The sequence below is a fragment of the Mustela lutreola genome, chromosome 1, assembly GCF_030435805.1.
Source record: "Mustela lutreola isolate mMusLut2 chromosome 1, mMusLut2.pri, whole genome shotgun sequence".
Classification (NCBI taxonomy): Eukaryota; Metazoa; Chordata; class Mammalia; order Carnivora; family Mustelidae; genus Mustela; species Mustela lutreola.
In genome coordinates, this window is record NC_081290.1 from 233,050,828 (window position 1) to 233,075,562 (window position 24,735).

A 24,735-nucleotide genomic window follows, 5' to 3' on the forward strand; every position below is an offset into this window, starting at 1 on the left:
CTCCGTCTTGGGTTCCATGTTGTCCCCACCACCACTTCGTCTTTCCCCACTGTTTTCTTCCTAGTTGCCCGGGGCCAAAAGCCTCATGGCCATAACTCAGCATTCCCTTGAGAAAGCTGCACTGTACAGAGAACTAATGAGTTTATGTTTACCTACAGATTTCCCTCTGAGGAGCCAAAAAAGAACAAGCGAATTCAAGAGGGGAAAACACAAAGAAATAAAGTGGAGATAAGGCAGGATGGCAGATGGATTATCTTGGGTTGGCTTTCATGGAGTACCTTTCAAGACAAACAGCCCCATGTAGGTTTGAGCCTACACATCCCAGAGGCATCCTCTGGCAGTGCCTGTGCTTGCATGTGCTTCCATGGGCCAACAAGGCAAAGAAGCAGGATGTAGGAAAAGGAATGAGTACTAAAAAGTTGAAGCTACAGAAATAAGAATTCTAGCCCAATTTGAAGAAAACTGCAACAGAGCTATTCAAAGAGGGAATAGACTGACCATGGGGGAAAAGCTCCCTATCATTAGAGGGGTTTAAATATAGACTGGGAGTGATCACTTGCTGGGGATGTTTGACTTGAGTGAAGGACTAGATTTAAGATTCAAGTGCAATAAACATTTGAATATCTACTCTATGCTAGCCACTATGAGAGACCAGGTGCTAGGAACACAGATGAAAAATGATATGGTTGTCCCCTCTAGGAATTCACTGCCTAATCAGGGAGATGAACAATATAAAATGGTAAAAGTTGACAGAAATCTATATAGGGTACTACTATGGGGCAGAGAGCAAGTCCTTAGATTCTCTGCCAATGACTGACTGGTAAGGAGCAATACATTATTATTTACAAACGAAAATGCTTCATAAGCAGTTCAAAAGCAAATGCTATCAGGTGATACTGTGTTACTTCTAACACAGACAGTTAAGCATGTCAGGTAACCTTTGCTATTGAGTCATTATTTCCCTCATCCTGAGCACAACTAATACCTATGAGAATTCATATTTATGATACCTTTTTTTTTTTTTTTTAAGTAGGCTCCAAGCCTAGTGTGAAGTCCAACATGGGGCTTGAACTTATTACCCTGAGATCAAGAGTCAGATGCTTAACTGACTGAAGCCACCCAGGCAACCCCATCATGTACGCAATAAATATACTGTTGTCTGCTATGTGCCAAGCACTCGGTAAACAAAGAAATATAATCGCTGCATTCAAGGAGTTAGAACATTTCTCTTTATCCTTTCCTCCTCTCTCTCCTCTATCTCCCTTTATTGACCAGATGACACCTTAAATTCCTTCTGGAAGTAGATGAGTTATTAAAATATAAGCTTAATCAAAAAGTGACTAGCAAAAAGCAAGAGTAAGCTGGGGATAGGAGTTGTAATGGGAAACACTGTCTGCAGACAGGGTATCTGCCAAAGTATGAGATTCTGACTACATTCTGAAGTCAGGCCTTTTCTGTCCACAACTTCCCTATCACCATTTTTTCCTTCTCTCCACTTAATATTATTACCACAAATTATTTTTTTTAAGATTTTTTATTTACTTATTTGACAGAGATGACAAGTAGGCAGAGAGGCAGGCAGAGAGGGAAGGGGGAAGCAGGCTCCCTGCTGAGCAGAGAGCCCAATGTGGGGCTTGATCCCAGGACACTGAGATCATGACCCGAGCCGAAGGTAGAGGCTTTAACCCACTGAGCCACCCAGGCGCCCCTATTGTCACAAATTATTAACAATAATTAGACATTCATTCAGTCAGTCAGTCATTAGTATATACCTGATAGGAACTGTAGGGAACACAGGCAGAGTAAAATACTAGGATCCAGGACTTGCAAAGCTGCAAGAGATCTCTAAAATATCCTCTAAGTCCAAACATGTCATTTCACAGATGGAGAAGTGAGGCAGAGAGGTTGAAATCTTTCATGAATTCAGTCTTCAAGCATTTATTGAATCATACTCTTTGCCAGGCACCAGTTATATGAGGATGGATAGGGCTTTCAAGGAGAACCGAATCTCACAGGAGATAAACAAATGCATGACCCCAGTCAAATTACCTCTGTAAATGAAGTCACATACTTACACAGAAATGTCCAGTGTAGGACAATATAAAAGAACACAGTACTCACACTGCCCAGCGTGGTTAAGAGCAGAGGAACTGGAGTTGTTTTGGATTTGAACCCCAGCTCTGCTACTTATCCAGTTGTATAACATTGGGCAACTTACTTAAATTCTCTATACCTCAGTTTCTGCATCTGTAGAATGGAGATAACCATAACAGTACCTATTGTAAGGTTTTGGTATTAAGTTAGATAATGCATATAAAACACTCGGCACAGGACCTGGCACAGACTAAGTATTCTTATCTTATTTCAACTTCAGCACTTACCTGCTGAGCCCCGGTCTCAGAATCCTCCTCAACACAGCCTTCCAAGCATCTACTATCATTTGGCTGTCTCTGAGATAAAACAAATAGGCTATTCCTAGTCTAGAACCCAGGTGTATTGTTTATTACTGGTTTTCCCCCATCACACTATGCTAGTTCTCATTTTATATGCCTTAAAATAACCCAAGGAAAAATGGTCAGATATCCCAGATTAAACATCAGTCATACACACCTTAATCCCTCAGTAAAACCTTGGCTTTGGCCAAATATCTCTAGAGAGGAAAACCCCTGGAAACAAGGAACATTTATCAAATGTCTATAGGGAGAGACCCACAGGAGGAAAAACAAAAACAAAAACAAAAACAAAACAAAGCAGTGATTACTACTTTGAGGAAGCGAGGGATTTCTACAGCCTCCCTGTTAGGGGTTTACCAGTCAAGTTGGGAAGAGGAGATATGACATAACTGCCACTTCCTCCTTGATGTACCCACCACATCTATTGCCTAGCACAGCACCTGTGACATGTTTTTGTACTTATTTATCAGTCTTTCTCTTCTTATGCTAATCCATGAACTCCATGAAGGCAATTATCACACCTTCTCCATCTTGGTATCCTTAAGCATAGCACTGTGCCTGGCACACAGAAGGTACTTCAAAAAAGGTTGATGAGTTTATAAATGAACACAGAGAAAACCATCAAAGGCAGGGAAAGAAGAAATCAGTATAGATCAGATTAGTTCTGGAAGTCAGGACAGCCTTGGGCTAGAACCTTAAGTACAGGCAGATTTAGAAACACAACAGAGGGAAAGGACAGGCATTCTAGGCAGACACCTAGGCACCAAAACCGACCTGGCAGTAACCAGAAACATGGTGCACAGTATGTTAGGACCAGAAAGAGTTTTAAACATGACTTAGTCCAATAGTTCAATTCTAATAGGGATGTTGTAAACAGTCAATCAAAAACAAAAACACACGTACTACTAAGCAGAGGAACTGGCACATCACAAACTTTCACTAACTGGTAGCTATTATTACTATTACTCAGAAATAATAATTATCCAACACTGAGTAAGAGCCTGTTGTCTGCCACACAGCATGCTGAGGGAAGGAACTACAACAATGAGCAAGACAGGTTTGGACTCTGCTCTCTCTTATAGCTAAGAATCTGGTGGGGAAGACAGACAAAATAATCCTTGATAGGCATGGGCTAGAGGAAGTACAGGAGGTGGGGGTGGAACTGAAGGAACAAAGAGTAGGGTCATCCAATCAGTGGACAGTAAAAGAGAGCTCCCTGATTATCAAAGTGTGTCTTGAGACACCTTGAGGGGTTCTGAGTCCCCTCACAGACCCCAAGGCTTCAAAGTGAGATTTTGCTTGAATAAAAAGTATTGTGGTAAATAAAGGTTTAAACACCACCAATCTAGTTCAATCTCCTCTTCTAACAAGAACAAAATAGGGCCCAAATGAGGTAAATTACACATCTGAGGCAGCAATACTTCAAGTTAGTTATAGACTGGGATACTTGCTTTGAACTTGAGCCAAAAACTACTCACTGATCTGCGTATCACATCATTCTGGCAGATGAACAAGCAATGGGAGTAGACAAATCCAGAATTCCTAGGTACTGGCCAGGCAGGCCGGCTGGCCCTGACTGGATGTTGACATGTTTTTTCTACCTTACATCCCAAGCCAGCTCTCGGTGCCAAAATGATGCCTCCAGTTCCTCTCTGAAGTTGGCCATTTACACGTTCCAGGAGGAATTCATGGCTCCAGGAGTGGGTCTGCTTCTGAGCCACCTATCTCATAACCATGATTTATCCCACTAATATCCCCCAGCACCATGTGGTTTGGCAAGTTGAGAGCAACAACTGAGTCTAACCAGTTATCACAGCCTATTTAATACCTAGCCTGAGCTGGCTAGACCCACTCTCATCTCCCTAAATACCACTAAGCTAATCACTCCTTCCATGGGGGTGAGGGTTGGGTGGGAAGGGTCCAGCAGAGTCAAATTATTAGTAAAACCTGTGTAGAAAAACTAATATTCCTTTGGTTAAACCTTTACACCTCTCAGGAATGATAGGCTACTTCATGTTTTGGAGATGAAACTTACGGACATAAAGAAAGGGGCAGTTTACTTGCTTAGATGAGTTTGCAGTTTAGGCCTTTTTTTTTTTTTTTTTAAGATTTTATTTATTTATTTATTAGAGAGAATGAGAACGAGAGCACAAAAATGGGGAGGGTCAGAGGGAGAAGCAGACTCCCCACCAAGCAGGGAGTCTGATGTGGGACTCGATCCCGAGCCTCCGGGATCATGACCTAAGCTGAAGGCAGTCACCCAACCAACTGAGCCACCCAGGCGCCCTACAGTTTAGGTCTTTAAACTAAGGGGAAACAAATACTTTGGAATGTGGGGAAAAAATTGGGTTTAAATCTTAGCAATACCGCATAGTAGTTGTTAGATCCTTAGCATTCTCAACTTTCTGATCTGATCTTACTGAACCTCAACTTTCTTGATCATAAGCAGGGAATACTAATAAAATTACTGTCACAACTGTGAGACTCAAAATACTCTTTGGAATCACAGTCACTTACGAAATACACTGTATCAATTTTTACATGAGATCCTAAGACCATACAGTTTTAATTACTGATCCCCAGAGCATAAAAAACAGAGAAATGGAACCAAGGTGCTCCTTACAGTACGGGATAAGCTCAAGATAGCACAGGCAGACCTGAGTTCGAATTTACACCTCCCAGCTCACATCTGTGGAATCCTACAAAAGTTACTCCAATCTCTTTAGCCTTACTCTCCTCCTGTATAAAATGCAATTAATACCACCTAACTCACAGGGCTGCTCTTAGTAATGAATGAGATAATGCAAGTAAAGGACTTTAAACACAGGCTGGTTAATGGTAAGGACTCAATAAACAGTAACCTTTTCCACCAGTAGATCATTTCCTAAACCCTCTTTTCCATACACTTCTGCAACACAAGAGAAGCACTTAGCACAGCCTAAATTACCTCAATTACTAGAGAAACATATAATGAAAAGATAAAAGAGGAAAGAAATGAACTGATGACTGCTATTCCAGATCACTTATCATACTAAAGATATGTGATATTGGAAAACATGGGTACAATATCCTGAAGAACAAAACCACAGCATGTGCAATCTTTCCAAAGAAGTGGCAAAGAGCACCAACTGCAGCTTAGTTAGGCTATCCATTACGGTTATCTGGGCCCCACAGGAGTCTCTCTACAAAACAGAAAGGGCTACAGGGAGACAACTCTGACGCCACATGCAAGTCACTACTTCTTTGTAAACCCAACCTTTATTTTTTCAGCTCAAAATCCATCTCTATCACAAAGATTTCACTGACTCTCCCTAGCAGACTCAAGTGCTTGCCCCACTGAATTTTTCACACACTTCCATTATAACAATTATCTAGCACTACAGAGCTATTTACATATCTCTTCCTTACACTAAGTTGGTAAAGATTCTGTCTTACCTTTGAATTGCCAGTGTATAACACATAGTAAACCTCCATCCTTACAAATTATAAGAATGGCTTTCACCTTTTTCTTTACTAGCTAAGGCTGCTAAGAAACAGCTGGGTAGGGTGCCTGGGTGGCTCAGTGGGTTAAGCCGCTGCCTTCGGCTCAGGTCATGATCTCAGGGTCCTGGGATCGAGTCCCGCATCGGGCTCTCTGCTCGGCAGGGAGCCTGCTTCCTCCTCTCTCTCTCTGCCTACTTGTAATCTCTCTCTGTTAAATAAATAAATAAAATCTTTAAAAAAAAAAAAACAAAGAAAAAAACAGCTGGGTAGACTCTAGTATTACATAAACTAAAGTCTGCCAGACCAGACCCCTGTTTTTTTTTCTTTGTTTAGGGCGAGGGCGTTTGAAGGGTAACTGGCTGTTCCTACTTCTCAGAGTTATCTCCTCAAACACACACACAAAAAAAACAGAAACAGTCCATACAGAATTTCCAGACCACAGATTATATTCTTTCTCAGTAAAAAATAAAAGAAGTTTCGGGGATGGATGCTAGTGGTTAAACATAAAGCTGACCTCCAGGCATGACACTCTAAGTCTATATCAAAACTTGAAAGTTCTTTTCTTACATTTTCTTCTCTCCTTTGCTAATTCTTTAGCTCTTTACCTCAACGAACCCTGATATATGTAACTGAAATTGCCTCTCTCAAATAATAACTCATAACTAACAAACTATATGTAATAACTTCAATACTGTATTTCCTTTTTCCAGGGCGCTTTGAAATGTATCTCACTGAATCACAGCCAACAGTAATCAAAGAAACTTAAAGCTGTAAGAGGCCTCGGAGGTCATTTCCACAACCACCCCATGACACCAAGTGGCATCTAAACACCTCTAATGGCTGGGAGCTATGGGTCTAAAATGGTTCTTAAAAATCTCCCCCCATTCTAACCACCTGTCGGGTACTCAGTCTCCTGCCACCTTAATGATACCAATCAGGTAAAGCAAATCCACCAAGTCATCCCACGACAAAGCAACAGTCTTGACTTCTCAAGTCCACTTCTACTCCCTTTCTGAGCCTCTCCCCCAGACTTCCCCAATCACCCACCCCAAAGCCTCTAAGATTCTGATCCCTCAGAGATCCCCTGGATTCCATTCCTGACAATCAATCTCCTTCCTCCCATCCCTCTGTGCTGTCTATATTGTATCCTGTGAAAGGCCATAAACACCCCTTGTTCTGAATGTACATTTGGCCTCAAAATCATCTCCCTCTACTTTCTCACCTTCTCTTCACTTCTCAGCGCTGTCCCTTCATTCCTTCCAAACTCAATGTGTCTTTCTTCCTAGTGACTCAAGGACCACTGGTAATTAAATACATCCGTTGTTAAATGCCTATTAAACAGGTAAAGGGGACATACATCCTTAAGGAGCTCATCCTCAAAGAACTCATACGTTTAGAAGGAGCCAGAACTAGAGAATCATTTATCCCATAAGACTCAGTTCCTCTGGGAACCCTTCCCTAGCCCAAACTAAATTGGTCCCCTCTTTGCAGAGCCATCATTAAACCTCTGATGCAGTGACTAGTCTTCCCTGTGTGTCTCCCATCACTAGGCTGTGGCCTCCTCAATGGGAAGGCCCCTACGTCCCTAGCACTTAGCCCAGAACTCAGCGCAAAGATGATATGTAACGTTTGTTAAATGAGTGAATGGATGAATTCCGGTATGTGATCATTCGTTCATCCATTCAGTGCCCAAAACTTTACTAAGTACACTAGGTACAAAGTCCTAGAGTGTATGGAAAAATAAAATAGTTCTTATATAAAAAATAATGCTATAATATTAGCAGATTAGCACTCTTCCCCGGTCCGCGTCCCCAACCCCCACGCCAAACCTAGACGCGACTCTCCCACAGCTAAAGCCCGGCCTTCCCTTACAGAAGTCCACGCCCCTCCGACTCAAGCTACCTCTCAGCCCTTCAGTCCTACCCTAGGACCCCCCAAGTAATACCTCAAATCTTAATGCCCCCATCCTCTCTGGCTTCCTTCCCTATCCTCCATCTCCACCCTCGAGGTTACTGCAAGTCTTCTACTCCCATGTCCGCCTCCGACTCTCCGAGTCCAGGGTATCTCTGATTTCCCTCTCCGCGCACCCGCCCCCCATTTGGCTCCTTCCCTCTCAGGGTCCCGCCTCCCCTAGGACCCTACTCCCGATTCCTCTCCTCCCCTCCCTTCAGTTTCAGGGTAAGCCTCTTCCCTCCTTGACTCTGAACTCTTCTTACCTCATCTAGCTCCCGTTCCCCGGCAGCACCTCCTCCAACCTCCACCTCCACCACTGCCGCCATCTTCACAACTCTACCTCTCCCCCGTCCCCGTGCTAGCCAGCTGCTTCCGCCGCTCAAGTGATCCTAGCCAATAGGCGGCTCAAGCTCCAGCAGGAGGGCGGGGCATCAAGACAGGCGGAGCTCTGAGAGGGACTAAGAGACCATCTACCTGATACTCTTTAAAGGTCAGGGAGGGACGGTTTCCAGGCACTTCCAAGTTTGGCTGGAGGAGGGTTCTTGCGAAATGAGAAATTGGGCCTGTATTATTTATAGTGCAAATATTTCACCAATTCTCCCCTTTGGACAGCGAAAGAGAAGAGTCTCTAAACCGTCAACTTTCCCGACGCTCCCTCACTCTGAGCTCCAAGGAGTGAAGCGTGGAGGCTAAGGACTACATATCCCAGAACGTATTGAATCTGACCCGGAAGTTTAACTTCCGCGCTCAGATTTGTAGTGAGTGAAAATTTGCGTAAGATATTCATTTACAAATAGACATAAAATATACATAGCTACGCACGTATGTCTTCTTGCTTCGGTGGGCGTCATCTTTCAGAAACAGCGGCTTCCTGAGGCGACAGAACACATTCCGGGACTTGGGGTGGCGTAAGAGTCGTGCTCCAGGTCAGAAGGCGGAGGTCAGAGGGCCGGATTGGCGGGAGAATGGGTTTGTGGTCCAGGATCTGAGGCAGCGGTGGCTCTTCGAGGTCCATTGTCCCGGGTGAGGGGCTTTGCGGGGGTTGTTGATGGGGAGGGGAGTTGCCGAGAATGGGTGGCCGTCGAGGAATGTACAGAACAGCGCATTCTGAGGTGCGGGGGAAGCGGCTGTGCGGCTTAGCCTCCTGAACCTGAGAGAGGAGCCTTGCGGCACCTCCACCGCTCCCAATCTGCTGTTGCACTCTCACGCCTTAGGGTCGCTTTACAAATCTCCGTACTCTTTCCCACCACACATCGTGCGTACGCAGCCCCCTATCTTTATCCCCGCCCATACACCTTATTCTCTCTGTGCTGCACCCCAACTTAAAGCTTCCTAACTCATTTCCACCCCCTTCTTACCGGTACATCTGGACCCAACACCATACAAACCTATGGCCCCTGCACACTTACCCCGTGGGCGGCCCAGCTGGATCATCGGGAGAATAGTGCTAGGATGACCAGTGGACTCACAGTGCAGTGCCTGTCAACTTTATTTTAGGACCAACAGGAAGTTACAGGGTAATATTTACATCTACAGGCATCTTATTTACTTAAAAGGGGAATTACTTTATTATGTGAAACAATACAGAGAATATAATAAATACCTTATAACCCAATCACCCCAAATTGACTACTGACATCATGATCTCTTTGCGTCCTCATTTTTAAAAAAGATAAAATAATACGGATAAAAGTTGAACTTACTTGAGTCTTCTACTCTCAGACCCATTATTCTCATCTTTCTCAGACACTATTATCACAGTTAGCTGGGTATTCTCCCAGTCCATTGAGAAAAATTCCGTGTATTAACAATGTAATTGTATTATTTCATTTTGTTTTTTGATGAAAATAAGTGCTATTTTCTATATCATTCTGTAACTTAATCTTTCACTATATTTTTTGAGAACTGTCTATGTTCATGTATATTTACATCTAATTCAATTCTTTTAGCTGTTAGGTAGTATTCTATTATATAATGTATATAGTATTTTACCATTCTATTTATCCATTCTCCAATTAATAGACATTAAAACTTTATGGTTTTTCTTGGGGCGCCTGGGTGGCTCAGTGGGTTAAAGCCTCTGCTCAGCAGGGAGCCTGCTTCCTCCTCTCTGTCTGCCTCTCTGCCTACTTGTGATCTCTGTCTGTCAAATAAATAAATAAATCTTAAAAAAAAAAAACTTTATGGTTTTTCCTATAAGAAATACTGTATGTGTCTGTACACACTTGAATCCCTCTAGAACTGCACTGTTCAAATAAGTTAACTACAGGCCACACATAGGTGGCTATTCTTGGAATGTAGCTAGTTGGAATTAAGATGGGCTGGAAGTGTTTATGAGAGAGCCAGTTTCCCCATGTTATTGCCAACTCTTTACATTTTTAGACTTTTAAATTTTTTCTGGTCTTAGAAGAGAAGTACTTGCAATTTCCTTATTACCAAAAAGTATGAGGACTTTTTAAAAATATGGATTCTTGGTCATTCAAATCTTATGTAAATTGTATTTCTATCTTCTTTCCAGTTTTCTATTGGATTGTTTTTCCTTTTCTTACTGATTTATAATATTTAAAAATATATATTCTGAATACTATCCAAGTTTTTTATGTGTTGCAGATATCTTCTTCCAGTCAGTCATTTATATTTTCTATTTTAACCCTGTTTTTGTTACCTTAAGGTATTTTTCATGTTTCCATCTTTGATCACTTGATCACTTGAGTATAATTTTTTAAATATGTTATGAGGTAGGGATCTACTTTTATTTTTCTTCACAAGTGGACCAATTTTTTGAACACCACTTGTTACTTCATCTTTTTTTGACAGACTCATGATTCTGTTCTACTTATAGTCAACAGGATGCAAATTCACATTTATATGAGTCTGTTTCTGTAATCTGCTTGATCTGTCTTTTTAGAATTGTTGTAGGAATTTGTGGCCCTTTATTGGTTAATGAGTTTATCATGTTTGCCAGAAACTTCTGCTGAAATTCTGAATGGAATTATGTTGACTTAATAAAGTATTCTTTTCTACAATTTTTTTTAAAAGATTTTATTTATTTCTTTGGCAGAGACAGATCACAGGCAGAGAGGCAGGCAGAGAGAGGAGGAAGCAGGCTCCCTGCTGAGCAGAAAGCCAGATGCGGGGTTCGATCCTAGGACCCTGAGATCATGACCTGAGCAGAAGGCAGAGGCTTAACCCACTGAGCCACCCAGGTGCCCCTAAAGTATTCTTTTCAATGGTTCTTTATGCCTACTGTGTTTCAGCACCTCCCTGAGGTGTGAGAGATGATGAACATGACAAAAATCCACATCCTCAAAGTACTCACTACTTAGTGGGGAGAAAAACAGGGTAAACATGCATGCCATTGCAAAAAAAAAAAAAAAACAAAGAACAACAGTATATACAAGTGCAACGAGGTTGGAGAGCACTTAATCTTGGAGAGCTGCAAGCAATTTGATAAATCATGATCTTCATGAAAGATTGTATATATCTTACTCATCGCTGTGTATCCAGTACCAATACAGTGCCTGGTACCTACTAGACACCCCCTAAATATTAACTAAATAAAATATCCAGGATTGACAGCTTCTGGGTCTCCAAGCCTAGGGTGTATTTTGGGGCTGGCCAAGTCAGTCCTCTGTCTGTTAATGATGAGAGATGGTAGAGTTTTCACATCAAATCACAAATGTATACTGGGAATTCCTCCAAAACAGAGACCATATCATTTATTTTTATATATCCAATGTATCCCCGTATGCAGAGAGTAGGAAAAATTGTTGATGTTCAGTGAGTTCCTTTAGTGGGAATAATCAACTCTTAATCTAAAGGCCTGGAGAGGTGACTCGGGACTCATCTTACCTTTTTCTCTCTTTAAAGCTATGGCACCATACTGAATATGACCTGTGAGGAGTGCTTGACCTTTGGATGACCTTCACTAACTATTACCACTGTCAAAGCAGTCTGCCCCACTGTGAGCACTCCATGACTGCTGGCTCACTGGAGCTCAGTGTTTATGGTCATTCATTCAGCAGACATTTGCTAATCTGTTTCTCCCTCTTACACTGAGGATACAGAAATGAATTAGACATGAAGTCTGTCCTCCAAGAGTTTACAGTCGATCAAGGGACATAAGGTATATACCCAGATAATTACAACACAGAATCAAGAGGATGGAACTATTGCTTGAGATGTTTGAGGTGAGATGATATTTGAGCATCAAAGATGCATTCAATTTGACAAGTACAAAAGGGAAAGAGCATTCCAAACAAAGGCAATGGCATGAAGGATGTCTTCGAAATGAGGGTGAGGGGGAGAATTAGGGTTGAGGGACCAGGGAAGGAAATAAGAAGACCAAACATTATGGCCAAGAATTTATCAGGGGTCATGGACACATTCTCAGGAGCCAGATGGGTAAGGAACATGGATAAAAAGGGCAGGGTATAAATATTCGGAGAGAGATCCCACCTAAAGGCATTCAGATAACTCTAAAATACCTCTAGCCAAGGAATTGTTGAAGCTAAGTGATGGATGGGTAAGAGTCCACTATATTAACATGTGTTTTTGCATATATTTAAAATGTTCTGTAAAATTTTGGCAAACGACAAAGTACAAATATCCATAATGAACTTTCAATATTAAATAAAACAATGAGAGGTAAAACACTCTGATGAAAGGAATAGGAGCAGACGAAGTAGAAAATGTAGAGCTTTCCGGGGCGCCTGGGTGACTCAGTGGGTTGGGCCGCTGCCTTCGGCTCAGGTCATGATCTCGGGGTCCTGAGATCGAGTCCCGCGTCGGGCTCTCGGCTCAGCAGGGAGCCTGCTTCCCTCTCTCTCTCTCTCTGCCTGCCTCTCCATCTACTTGTGATTTCTCTCTGTCAAATAAATAAATAAAATCTTTAAAAAAAAAAAAAAAGAAAAAGAAAGAAAATGTAGAGCTTTCCATTATAGATGCTTTGAGGGGCTAAGCTACATTAATATTTATCAAGTACATACCATGTAAAAAGGGATTTGAATACATTGGCAAGCTATTAAATATTCCTAATAAGGGAGTAACAACGAAAAACAAATTTAAGAAGATTGATTTTAAAGGGAAGACAAAAATTGATAGACCTGTGTGTATATAGTTGAACGTTTGTTGTATTTTTGCTATGTGCTAGGCTCCAGGGGTGTAAAGGTAAATGATTTAAGGCATAATTCATGCCCTGGAGAGCTCACCTACATATAGAACAAATATTACCTTGCTAACATATTTAGTACTTGCCGCTCTTTCCTGGTGCTTGCATGCCAGTCATTTCACGTTTGCTGGAATCTCACCCCCTGGTCCAGATCTGTTCCCCACCCACTGCCCCCTTAAGTCCATCATGGGAACCAGAAAGTCTGACTGACTGCTGCAAAAATTACCAGAGAACCAGACATGGCCAATTTTGTTTTTCTTTTGTTTTCTTCTTCAGTAGTAGCATGAGGATTTGTTCTCTTCTGGAAGCTGACGGGACCAAAACATAGGCAGTGCAAAAAGTGGTGACAGAAGAAATCTTGGGAGAAAGTAATTTCGTCTCCGACTTGGGACGGCTGCTGGGCACACCATGGCTCCTGTAAAGATTAGCCATGTGGTATCATTTTCCTCTCAGGTACGTTAATTAGGCATGATGTTTTTCTTGATGACTGAGAGGAGTAACAAAAATAGGAGACTTGGCTGCACTTTCAGGAAACCCCCAGTTTAGCAGAAGAGACAGATCCTATCTTCGGGGATCCAAATTCAAAGGAGGACACACAGCCCTTGCCCTCAGGCTATTCCCAGAGTAATGCAGGATGCATAACGGAAGTGTTCCCAGGAAATAAAGGTAAAGAAGAGGAGGACATGGGGGGATGGAGAGGAGAAGTAAGTTGGGGGAAGTTGGAGGGGGAGATGAAGCACGAGAGACTGTGGACTCTGAGAAACAAACTGAGGGTTTTGGAGGGAAGGGGTTGGGGTGATGAGTGAGCCTGGTGGTGGGTATTATGGAGGGCATGTACTGCATGGAGCACTGGGTGTGGTGTATAAACAATGAATTCTGGAACACTGAAAAGAAATTACTAAAAAAAAAATACTTTTTTAAATTATAAACCAAAAAGCTTTGCACAGTGGCATTATCATAGCCAATGAGGTTTATCCGAGGTGTGATTATTGCTGATTGAAATTATAAACCAAAAAAAAAAAAAAGTAAAGAAGAAAGCAACCTCAGGAGTCCACCCTTAGTTTGAAGGGAACTGTCAAAACCATAAGCCCAAAGTCTATATCGGGGTCCCTTCTAGGCAGTTTAGTTACTCTGTCACTGGGAGCAGACCAGAACATTCAAGGTCATTTCTGAGGTTATCACCTCCACCATCAACAGTGATCTCCGGGATGCCTGGCTCGCTCAGTCAATTAAGTGTCTGCCATCGGCTCAGGTCATGATCCCAGGGTCCTGGAATCAAGTCCCAGATCAGGCTGCTTGCTCAATGGGGAGCTTGCTTCTCCCTCTGCCTGCTGCTCCCCCTGCTTGTGCATGCATGCTCTCTCTACCTTCTCTCTCTCTCACAAATAGATACATAAATAAAACCTTAAAAAAAAAAAAAAATCTCAGCCTCCTCCCTAAAAGTTCACTTTCAGGAAATCCCACTTATCCCAGTTAGGTCTAGATGTCAGCGCCTGGGCTCAGAATTGATCCAAAGGGCTGATTCTTAGGGACTTGCCACCCTTTCATCTCCTGCCATTTCTATCCATTTATCCTTTCTTTCTTCCCATTCCTCCCCTTCTGTTTACCCTAGTCTTTCTCAGAAGGTACCTTGGCATTTTGGATGGATAAGTCAGCAACTGTAGCAGTGTCATTTGCCTGGTGGGCTATTTAGCATCCATGGGCTCCAGATCCTGATGACAATGATGCTTTTTGGTCATTATGACAGTCGAAAACATTCCCATTCATTTCAGAAGACCCTTAAGAGAGTCTTTGGGAGGGGCGCCTGGGTGGCTCAGTGGGTTAAAGCCTTTGCCTTTGGCTCCCGGGGTCTTGAGATGGAGCCCCACATGGGGCTCTGCTCAGCGAGGAGCTTGCTTCCTCTCCCACCGCCCCGCCTGTCTCTCTGCCTACTTGTGATCTCTGTCAAGTAAATAAATAAAATCTTTAAAAAAAAAGTTACTCATATCCTTCTTACCTACATAGTCAGCCTAAATGTTTTCTTCATACACTGAGCCTTCTAAAATGCCAGAGGTCATTGCTTACCACCTAATACTGAGGTTTTCAAACTGCATTCTACAGGCACCCACTTCTGGAAATTGAAGGCAGGGGTTCATATATGTCTTTAGGCCCCCAACTTGTTTTTTAACCAGAGCTCTGTTTTTATTTGTTGAAAATACACACACACACACACACACACACACACATAAACACACACACACTTTAAGATTTCAGTTAAGAGGACGGATTTTATTGCTAAAACAAAATTGAAAACCATGAATATAGTCTCCCTCCCCTTTACTTATAGATGAAGAAATTTAAATGCAGAGAGAGAAAGTAGTTTGTTCAGGGCGCTTCCACAAAAAAAAACTTTGGATTCGAACCGAGAATGTCTCTCTTGGTACTGCTGTTGTTGCCTTTGAACAAATCACTTGATTTCTAACCGTCAGTTGTAAACTTAGAATAAAAATCTCATAGAGTTACTTTGAAGATAAATGATGTCTGTGAAAGCATCTTATAAATGAAAATAGTCTAGTGTGGTGGTTAAGGGCCCTGGATTCAAAGACCTAGGTGTTCCGAGTCTAGTCGGTTATTTAGCTCTTGTAACCTTGGGTAAGTTTCTGAACCTAGGCTTCAGTTTATTGATCATTTAACAAACTAAGAAGCAATAACGTTAGGTAAACTAAACAGTAAAGTGTTAAGAGGATGAAATGCGGTAGTTTGGTAGAAGGACAGTTGAAAGGTCTGTAAATCCTCTGGCACATGATAACTCCCATCTAGTATCTTTCTGTCATGTTAAAATGCCTGGAAAGGTTTGGGAATGTAGGGATCCCTCCTCTTGGGCATCCTCTTTAGCCTTTGGCTCAGTGAAGGCCCTGATGTTCTCCTTCTCTCTCTGACTTAGGATCCCAAGTATCCTGTGGAGAACTTGCTGAACCCAGATAGTCCGAGAGGACCTTGGCTCAGCAGTCCTCAGGACAAGAGTGGGCAACTGAAAGTAGAACTCCAGCTGGAGAGGGCAGTGCCCATTGGCTACATTGATGTGGGTGAGTGAGTTCTCAGAGCTCTGGAAACCTCTGCGAGACACACGGGAGTAACATTGCCTTCCAAATGCTCCACCAGAGTGTCCCAATTCGGTCTAGCTGAGCACCTTTCATGGAATAAGCCCTTCCTGGTGTAAAGTGAGATGTGGCCCTTGCTCTTGGAACAGGTGTATGGTGTTGGCAAATTCTGAGGGTTTTGTTCACATAGAATGAAATGGGGATAGCATTCCCTCATTTAGGCAACTTTGATCTGAGCAGTCTGGGTGAAGCCTTAGGACGCTGACATAATTATAAGTGCCAACAAATACAACCTGTCTACACCTCTAAATATCATTGTCAAGAGCATGCTGGGGAATGAGCTCTGCACACCAATCTGGGAAGGCTCCATAGGAATTTATGCGTTGAGAAGGTTGACCTTAGAGTTCTCTGGAGTAGAGAACTGACAAAGACCATTGGTCTCAGCTCTGTCAGGATAGAGAAATGTCAGGCTCCTTAGCAGAGGTTAGTAGAGACGGAGATTAGCATTGCCTGCCAGAGCCAGAGGACAGAGAAGCAGCAAGTCTACTGAGTCAGGGAAGGTTTCTGGCTGGGAGGAACACCATGAACCTTCATCTCATCTTTCTGTGGACTGAGGTCTCATCAACTTCAGTTGCTGGCTCTGTGCTCCTTGACATTTCTGGGCCTCCAACTAGCTCTAGAAGGGAAGAATGTCTTTTTCCCACCCAATTCCTTATGCAGTCAAGGGAACATCTTCCCTTTACCTTTAAATTCTTCTCTTAACCTTTTGTCCCCAGGTAACTGTGGCTCTGCTTTCCTGCAAATTGATGTGGGCCGTTCTTCCTGGTCCCTGGATAGACCTTTTGTCACCCTGCTCCCTGCAACCATGCTAATGTCCCTATCCGACTTAAAGCAGGGGAAAAACCGCTCAGGCGTCCGCATGTTTAAAGATGGTAAGGAGAGATGCTTAGGTGGCTCAGTTAGTTAAGCGTCTATCTGCAGCTCAGATCATGATCCCAGGGTCCTAGGATTGAGCCCCACAGTGGGCTCCATATTCAGCAAGGAGTCTGCTTTTCCCTTGCCCTCTGCTCCCTCTGCTTGTGCTCACTTACTGTCTCTCAAATAAATTAATAAAATCTTGACAAATAAAAATGGTAAGAGAGGCAAAAGCAGAAATGGGAGAGAGAGTGAACAAGAGAGTTTATGAGAAAGAGATACAGTGATGTGAAGCTAGATGACTCACTATAGAGGGCCACGGAGCTGGGCTGGTAGGTAGGCTTGTGAGAGGGGCCTGTGCAGGAGCTCGGTTTTATCTGTGGGGCATGGGGGAGTAGTGAATGAACAGCTGTATGATATGTTTGTGTATGAGTTCTCTGTCATGAGAATAGGTGATAACTGGGAATGTTTATGAGCTGATCTATACTGACACATAACATGATTCGGTGGAGCCTGAGGTAGAACTCTTTGTGAGTAGTGTTTTTAGTTGTATAAATGTACATGAGTGTGAGTATAGTTGTCCGCCCCTCCCCACCCTTCATCCACGGTTTCACTTTCCAGTTTCAGTTACCTGCAGTCAACCACGGCCCAGAAGTACATGATGCTCCTTCTGATGCAGTGTCAGAGGTCAAGTAGTAGCCTAACTGTCACAGTGCCTAGCTACATCAGTGACCTCACTTCCTCTCACCTTGTAGGCATTTTATCATCTCACAGCATCACAAGAAAAGGGGAAAGTGTACAGTGAGATATTTTGAGAGAGAGAGAAAGAGACCACATTCATATAACTTATTAACGTATATTGTTATAATTGTTCTGTTTTATTAGTTGTTGTTAACCTGTGCCTAATTTATAAATTCAACTTTATCATACGTATGTAGGTATAGTGAAAAAACAGTGTGTACAGAGTTTGGTACTATCTGTGGTTTCAGGCATCCACTGAGGGTCTCAGAACATGTGCCCTGCAGATAAGAATGGACCACTGAATAAGTGGTAGTGGAGAATAATGTTTATGGAAGTGATGGAAGGCTGTCGGATGGATATAATGAGGCGGTGCCCAGTGTTTCCTGAGTTCCAGTCAGTGCAGATCTGTGTTCACTAGGCACTGCAGAAGAACATGAGACCTGATTCCTGGCCTCTGGGGATTTAGAGTCTAGTGAGGATTTGTCCACATTAACAACGGAGGTGTTTGTAATGTTGTGAGGGAAGACTGATATGAGAGGGGCACCTCAGGTGCGGAAGATGAGGTACTACTAGACAGCACTGGGAATTAAAGGCAAGAAAGGTTTGCGGTACTGGTATGTTATACTGGGAGTGAGTCTGGAGACCACAGAGTGCTGTGGAGGAGGCTGAGATCTCATGGTCCAGGAAGGGTAGATCCAGCTCAGTCAACACACCAGGAAAGGGTCAGCGCAGACCCCAACTTTGCAGGTACCTCCTGTCAAAATGAGACATTGAGAGACCTCTCCTGGAGAGGTGCAGAATGAGGATGTGCTTGTACTGGGCACAGTGTGGAACCCTGACAGAGAAGGGCGAATATGGGAAGGCGAGGCACTGGGCACGAGCACACCTTGCCTGGCTTGCTTGGCACTGCCAGACCCTGAGCACCGAGGCCGAACGGGCCAGTTACTCATGACCTCCATTCTTCCTTTTGTTGGAGTTTACCAACAAACTGAAGTTGTTGGAGTTTACGGTCAGTCTTTTCTTTCCTCTACCCAGTATTGACCTTCTTGTCCTCTCTCCCCTCGGTGCATGCATTTCCTGTCCCTTTCATTTTCTTTCTTTTTCCCTTGAGATGATTTCCTGGCGCCAGCCTCAGGTGAGTCATGGGATCGACTTCGCCTGACCTGCTCCCAACCCTTCACACGTCAGCAGTCTTTTGGCCTGGCCTTCCTCCGGGTGTGTTCCTCCGTGGACTCCTTAGATGACCCTGTGGGAGGTCCCTCGGCCCCTGAGAGCTCTAGGCTGAGCCAGGTATGTACAGTGATGGAACAAGGACTTCATGTTTTTCCACTTTTTGTTTCCAGTTTCTGGTTAGAAAGTTGGTGCTTGATTGAGGGATAGACACTCACATGCTCAAATAAAAATATAAATGGGCTTGCTCCCCTTTCTCACAGGTAAGAGTGAATGCCCATCCTCCCCTTTGACCTGTGGGAGAGTCAAGGGAGCGAGGCTTCAGTACAATGTCACAGCTATTGGACCACTTGTTCTTTAGCAAGAATGAAGTCTCTTTTTGGATTCAAACTTAATTTCATACTTTAGGTGTAGGCTCCTGTGGGCTATGGCTTTCACCAGACTTTTCCTTCTGGCAACTGCAAGTGAGTCCCAGGGCTCACTTACTGTGTCTCTGTCATTGTTGTTGCCTGACCCACCTGCCAGGAGAGCCAGTTAGAATCTCAGATACGTGCTCTGCGATTTCATCTGTTTTCCTGCCTTCTCTCCCTGTACAGCACACACATACTGGTGGATAAGATGGATAAGTATCTGGTCAGTGTACCTCCCCTCTTCTCAGCCAGTTTTCTAGTTATTTTTTTTCCTTCTAAACCCATTCAGACTCTTCCTGATTTCTTGTCCCTGGTGTCTTCATTTACCTTTCCAGTACCCTCCATCATAATTCCCTCCAAACAAGTACAAAGACAGAATCACACAAAGCTAGAGTCTAGAATTCTATGTATGAAAAAATACAGAGAGACCATTCCGTACTTCATTCTACATCTCAGCTAGGGAAACTTCCATATTCAAATTCACACAGTGAATCAGAGCCGAGGAGGGACTAGAAACCAAGTCTCCTGTCCTGTACCATAGCGCTTCCTGTGCACACACTGTGTCTTTAGAAGCTCCAAACATCTGGCATAGCCAAAAGTTCAGCCCCTGGAGTCAATGTCGAGGTTACTGAGAAAAACAAGAGACTGGACATTGGGAAGAGAAAACGAAGGAGGAGATGCTTTTGCCATACAGCCTCAGGGGAGACCCAAAGAACTGAGACAAAGTAAAGCCTGGTCTGAGATTTCCTCCTCCTTCCCTGGAAGGGTTAAAAATCTGCAGCAAGACCCGCTGAAGCATTTCCAGTACTCTGCTGATTCTGGCTCTTCTCTGCAGGGCCTGGGCCTGAGTGAGTGGAGATATAACCCTAGGGCCTGGCCTGTCTCCCATCAGACTCCAGCTCTGTGAGATTAGGAACCTGTTTTTCTTGTTCCACACTGATTCCTGGCAGCTGGCACAGAGCGTAGAACAAAGTAGGCTTTTTGAATAACTCACTGTTCAGGGGCAAGTTGTAGATAGAAACGCCATAAAATTTACCATCCAAACTCAGAGTCCCTTGGAATGCAAAAAAAAAAGAGTGCTGTGAATTTTATCAAGACAGCAGTATCATCCCAAGCAAACCAGGACATGTGGTCTCCCTAATTATGGGCTATCGCAAAAAATCGTATCTCCCTAATATGGCCATCTCAATTACTCTGCACCTTTAAGACCCTGCTGGGATCGAGGAGGGAGTCAGCAGCTCCAGAGCCATAATGTCAGAAAGGCATTGAACGTTTACAGCAGAAGCAAACATATTGCACACACCTCACATATATATGCACACATATTGTACGCAAACATACTGCACACACCTCAGTGAAACTACAGGGAAAGAGATCCCAAAACGTTTCTACAAGAGAGGGTTGGCACATGGAAACGTGAGTGGTAGCACTCAGTTTTGTTATTTAAGATTTCTAAAATTCCATAGGCTTTTTTCCTACTGTGTTGTAATAATGGTGTATGATATAATAGTGTATGACAGTGATAACAAAACATAAGGGCTTTTAGGTCTGTGAAATAGGGTCTTTTGTGGCACTGGTTTTCCAGTGAGGAAACAGAAGCACAGAGAAACTTGATGAGATGCCCCAGGTCACGTGGCTAAATAAGTCTTGGAGTGGATTTGAACCCACGCCACCTGACTCCACTTAACCTGTGCTCAGGAGCCCAATTCCTAATCTCACTTAGAGTTACAGTTAAATAAACCATCTCTCCACATCCATCTGGTTGTGCTTTCAAGTCGCATTCACTGTAAAATTTACGAGACAAGGTAAAGAAAAAATAAAAACCCTGGAAAATTATTTCAAAATTACTGCTAGGTCCAAAATGAGACTGTAATGGCACTTATAAAATATTAAACAGCAAATGTGATTACTTAAATAAAATAAGCTGTGAATGTGAATAAAAATACTACTTGGGAGGGAGACAAACCATAAGTGACTCAATCTCACAAAACAAACTGAGTGTTGCTGGGGGGAGGGGCTTTGGGAGGGGGAGCAGGTTATGGACATTGGGGAGGGTATGTGCTATGGTGAGTGCTGTGAAGTGTGTAAACCTGGCGATTCACAGACCTGTACCCCTGGGGATAAAAATACATTACATGTTTATAAAAAATAAAATTAAAATAAAAAAATCTAAAAAAAAATACTACTTCTCGTACTTGCAGAATGAGGCCAAAGTCATGCTTTATAAGAAAGATGTTTACTTTTAAAAGAATCTGTGATAGGGGCGCCTGGGTGGCTCAGTCAGTTAAGTGTTTGACTCTTGATTTCAGCTCAGGCCTGGATCTCAAGGTCATGGAGATAATATAGGAATTAGGAATATAGGAATTAAACCCACATTGGGCTCCATGCTAGGCAGGGAGCCTCATTAAAAACTAATTAACTAATTTTAAAAGATTAAAAAGAATCTGTGATAGAAGTATCTGAGCTGCAAGTTAAAGATAAAAATCTTTAGTTCTTTTAAATTCAAGGGAAAAAGAAAATTTGGGGAAAAAAAGGAAACAGGTACAGATGAACTGACAGAGATAAATTGAATATTGACAAGATAGAAACTGTGGCACATACCACATAAATCAAATCTATGTAGAAATGATCTGTTGTGTGACTATCACATGTAGACATTTCTGGAGTTAGAAGTAGAGAGGTTTATAAAATGCCTGTGATAGTTACATATAGTGGCTAGTCCTAGTGGCTAGGCTAATACTTGTATCTATATACACATATACACATACACACATACACATATCTTTCTATCAGTGGCTAGAAATGGTGGCCAAATTGGTAGGTGTGTAGTTGCAGGTGAACAAAAAAGTTCACAAAAGAAATCATACTGGAAATTGAACAATATTACTACATAATATTCAGAAAAGAAAAATGATAAGAATGTCCCCAAATAGTTCAAAAGAGAACTTTCAATATAGACAAACATATGGGTATACTTAGTTTCTCTCACATAGGTGTATGGAAATAAGTGGTTTGAGTTTTGTACCTACAGGAATCAACTTTACATACGCACAGATTGAAGCTGCATATATATATTATATATATATATATATACATATATATATATAATATATTATTTATATTTTGAAAGCATATATGTATGTATGCTTTCAAAAGTTTGCACATGATTATCAGTCCCATGGCCCCATTTTTCCTGACAGCATATATTTGATCTTTCAGGATTATGACTAAATCCTTAGCATTGGGGAACTAAGTATACAAAGTTACTGAATCTCGTATCTTGCAGCTGGGAGAGAGTGAACTCACAAGGAAACGTACCACATAAAGTTATGCCGAATATACGTACTTGTTAAGCTGAAGCCCTCAGGTTTGGGACTATCCCTGGTACTAGGTGGCAGTGCCCCCTGGTGGTGAATGTCTGTAGTTCATTCTCCATTTTCTTCTCAGGGCTCTGATGCTCAGGAGTCTAGTCCCAGCCCCTGGCTGGCTAATCCTTCCATTCGGAGGACATTCTTCCCAGATCCCCAAACGTACGTAGCTACCAGAATGGAGGTCTCTTGTCCACTTCTCAGTTCTTTCTCCTGAAAAAAAAGAAAAGCTACCAAGTCACTCACAGGCACTCACTTCCTCCTTTCTCCCCACTTGATCACATCCTCTAGACCTAACCCTATCTGTATATCAAACTGGCTTTCTTGGTTACATATAGTGGCTTGGAGGAGCAGAATGGGGTCTCTGTTCTTAATGAAACCAAGTGATGTCTGTGTCCCTGCAGGAGCACCAAGGAAATTTCAGAGCTTAAGAATATCCTAAAGCAGCTGCAGCCAGGGGCTTTGGGCCGTTCAGCCCAAATGGTGCTTTCAGCTGCCCGGAGGTTCCCCCCAAGCATGGCAAGCAGGAGAACCAGCCCCTCAGAACCAGGTCCTAGTCAGCCAGCCAGCACAGGTGAGTCCCACCACCTGCCTTTGGGTCCTCACTCTCTCTAGTACCATCCTTTCTCCCAGAATCCACCGCTGCTATACAAAGATCCCTTACCAATGGGACTTCATGTGGGAGAACAGACAGTTGTCAGTGTGTTGTTACCAGAAGAGAAATCAAATATTGTATAGTATTGGCCTCGAAATCAGGAATCCTTATTTCTTTGGGCCTCAATTCCCTCATCTTCAAAGTGAAGGAATTAAACCACATAGTATATTGGCCTCTTGAAGTATTAATGTTTTGTGATCACTTTGGTAGGATGGTTAGGTCAGGGTGGTGGTGTATGGAGCTTAATGGGGGAAATAAAATAAGGGAATAGCACTGTTTTATCACAAAGGAAAAAAGGATTAAATACGTCAGAGCTCCTACTTTGCACCAGACATTGCTAAGGCACTTTTACTAACTTAACTATTACTTAACTATTTAATGTTCATAACAAACTTATGAAGTAGATACTGTTACAGTTACACTCATTTTATAGAAGAATCTGAGGTTCAGAAGGTTTCAATATTCTGAGTCACACAGCTAATAAGTGACAAATCCAGAATTTGAACCCCACGATTCTTGGTTTTATCTGATCTAGACAACAAAAGAGAGAACACGTAGAGTTCTCATTGAAAACCTTTAGTTTCACTCATTGTTTCGTTGGGAAAAATTTTTTTTTTTTTTTAAAGATTTTATTTATTTACTTGAGAGAGAGACAGTGAGAGAGAGCATGAATGAGGAGAAGGTCAGAGAGAGAAGCAGACTCCCCATGGAGCTGGGAGTCCGATGCGGGACTCGATCCCGGGACTCCAGGATCATGACCTGAGCCGAAGGCAGTCGCCCAACCAACTGAGCCACCCAGGCGTCCCTCGTTGGGAAAATTTTTTTAAAGGAATCAATTTATCTGTCATTTTAAAGAACAATAAATTACTGAAATAATAAGTATGTTGTCTCATTGCAGAAATAGGGTATATTGGTCACCTATGGTTGCATAAACAAATTTCCCCACAACTTGGTAGCTTGCAACAATATTTATGATTTCACAGTTTCTCATAGTTAAGAATCTGGACCTGGCTTACCAGCATCCTCTGGGTCCAGATCTGACCCAAAGCTACAGTCACGGCAAGGTTCCGCTGGAAATGATCTGCTCTCTAGCTTAGTAGGTGCTTAGTAGGAACCAGTTCCTCATGGGCTGTTGGACTGGGGCTTCCCTCACTTTCTTTACCAGCCTCTCCCTGGAGCATCTTATAGTGAAGCTGGCTTCATCAGAGTACGTAAACTAGAGAGCAAGAGAGAGAGTGCTAGCAAGAAGTCAGTCAGTCTGGGTCGCCTGGCTGTCTTGGTCAGAATAGCATGAGACTCTTAATCTTAGGGTTTGAGTTCGAGCCTCATGTTGGGCA

The 24,735-nt window shown here is 42.8% G+C and overlaps 2 protein-coding genes and 1 pseudogene across 4 annotated transcripts in view; 2 read left to right on the top strand and 1 right to left on the bottom strand.

Moving 5' to 3' along the window:
- RNF121 (ring finger protein 121) overlaps positions 1-8,260 on the bottom strand; it is an 88,728-nt gene extending 80,468 nt beyond the window's left edge. For 2 of the 3 annotated variants that reach the window (XM_059133752.1, XM_059133737.1), the window contains exon 1: positions 8,153-8,260. In XM_059133752.1, coding sequence (XP_058989735.1) covers positions 8,153-8,215 — 63 coding nt within the window. In that variant the 5' untranslated portion in view covers positions 8,216-8,260. Of the gene's footprint in view, positions 1-7,158; positions 7,268-8,152 lie in introns of all 3 variants that reach the window. The other variant, XM_059133744.1, reaches the window with a different exon arrangement.
- A 117-nt stretch (positions 8,261-8,377) lies between these two features.
- Positions 8,378-24,735, top strand: part of XNDC1N (XRCC1 N-terminal domain containing 1, N-terminal like) — a 39,807-nt gene continuing 23,449 nt past the window's right edge. Inside the window, 7 exon segments of the mRNA XM_059133974.1 lie at positions 8,378-8,912; positions 13,336-13,512; positions 15,983-16,124; positions 16,916-17,071; positions 18,907-19,085; positions 22,823-22,905; positions 23,148-23,317. Coding sequence (XP_058989957.1) covers positions 13,468-13,512; positions 15,983-16,124; positions 16,916-17,071; positions 18,907-19,085; positions 22,823-22,905; positions 23,148-23,317 — 775 coding nt within the window. The 5' untranslated portion in view covers positions 8,378-8,912; positions 13,336-13,467.
- LOC131822812 (U4 spliceosomal RNA) lies at positions 13,995-14,077 on the top strand (annotated as a pseudogene).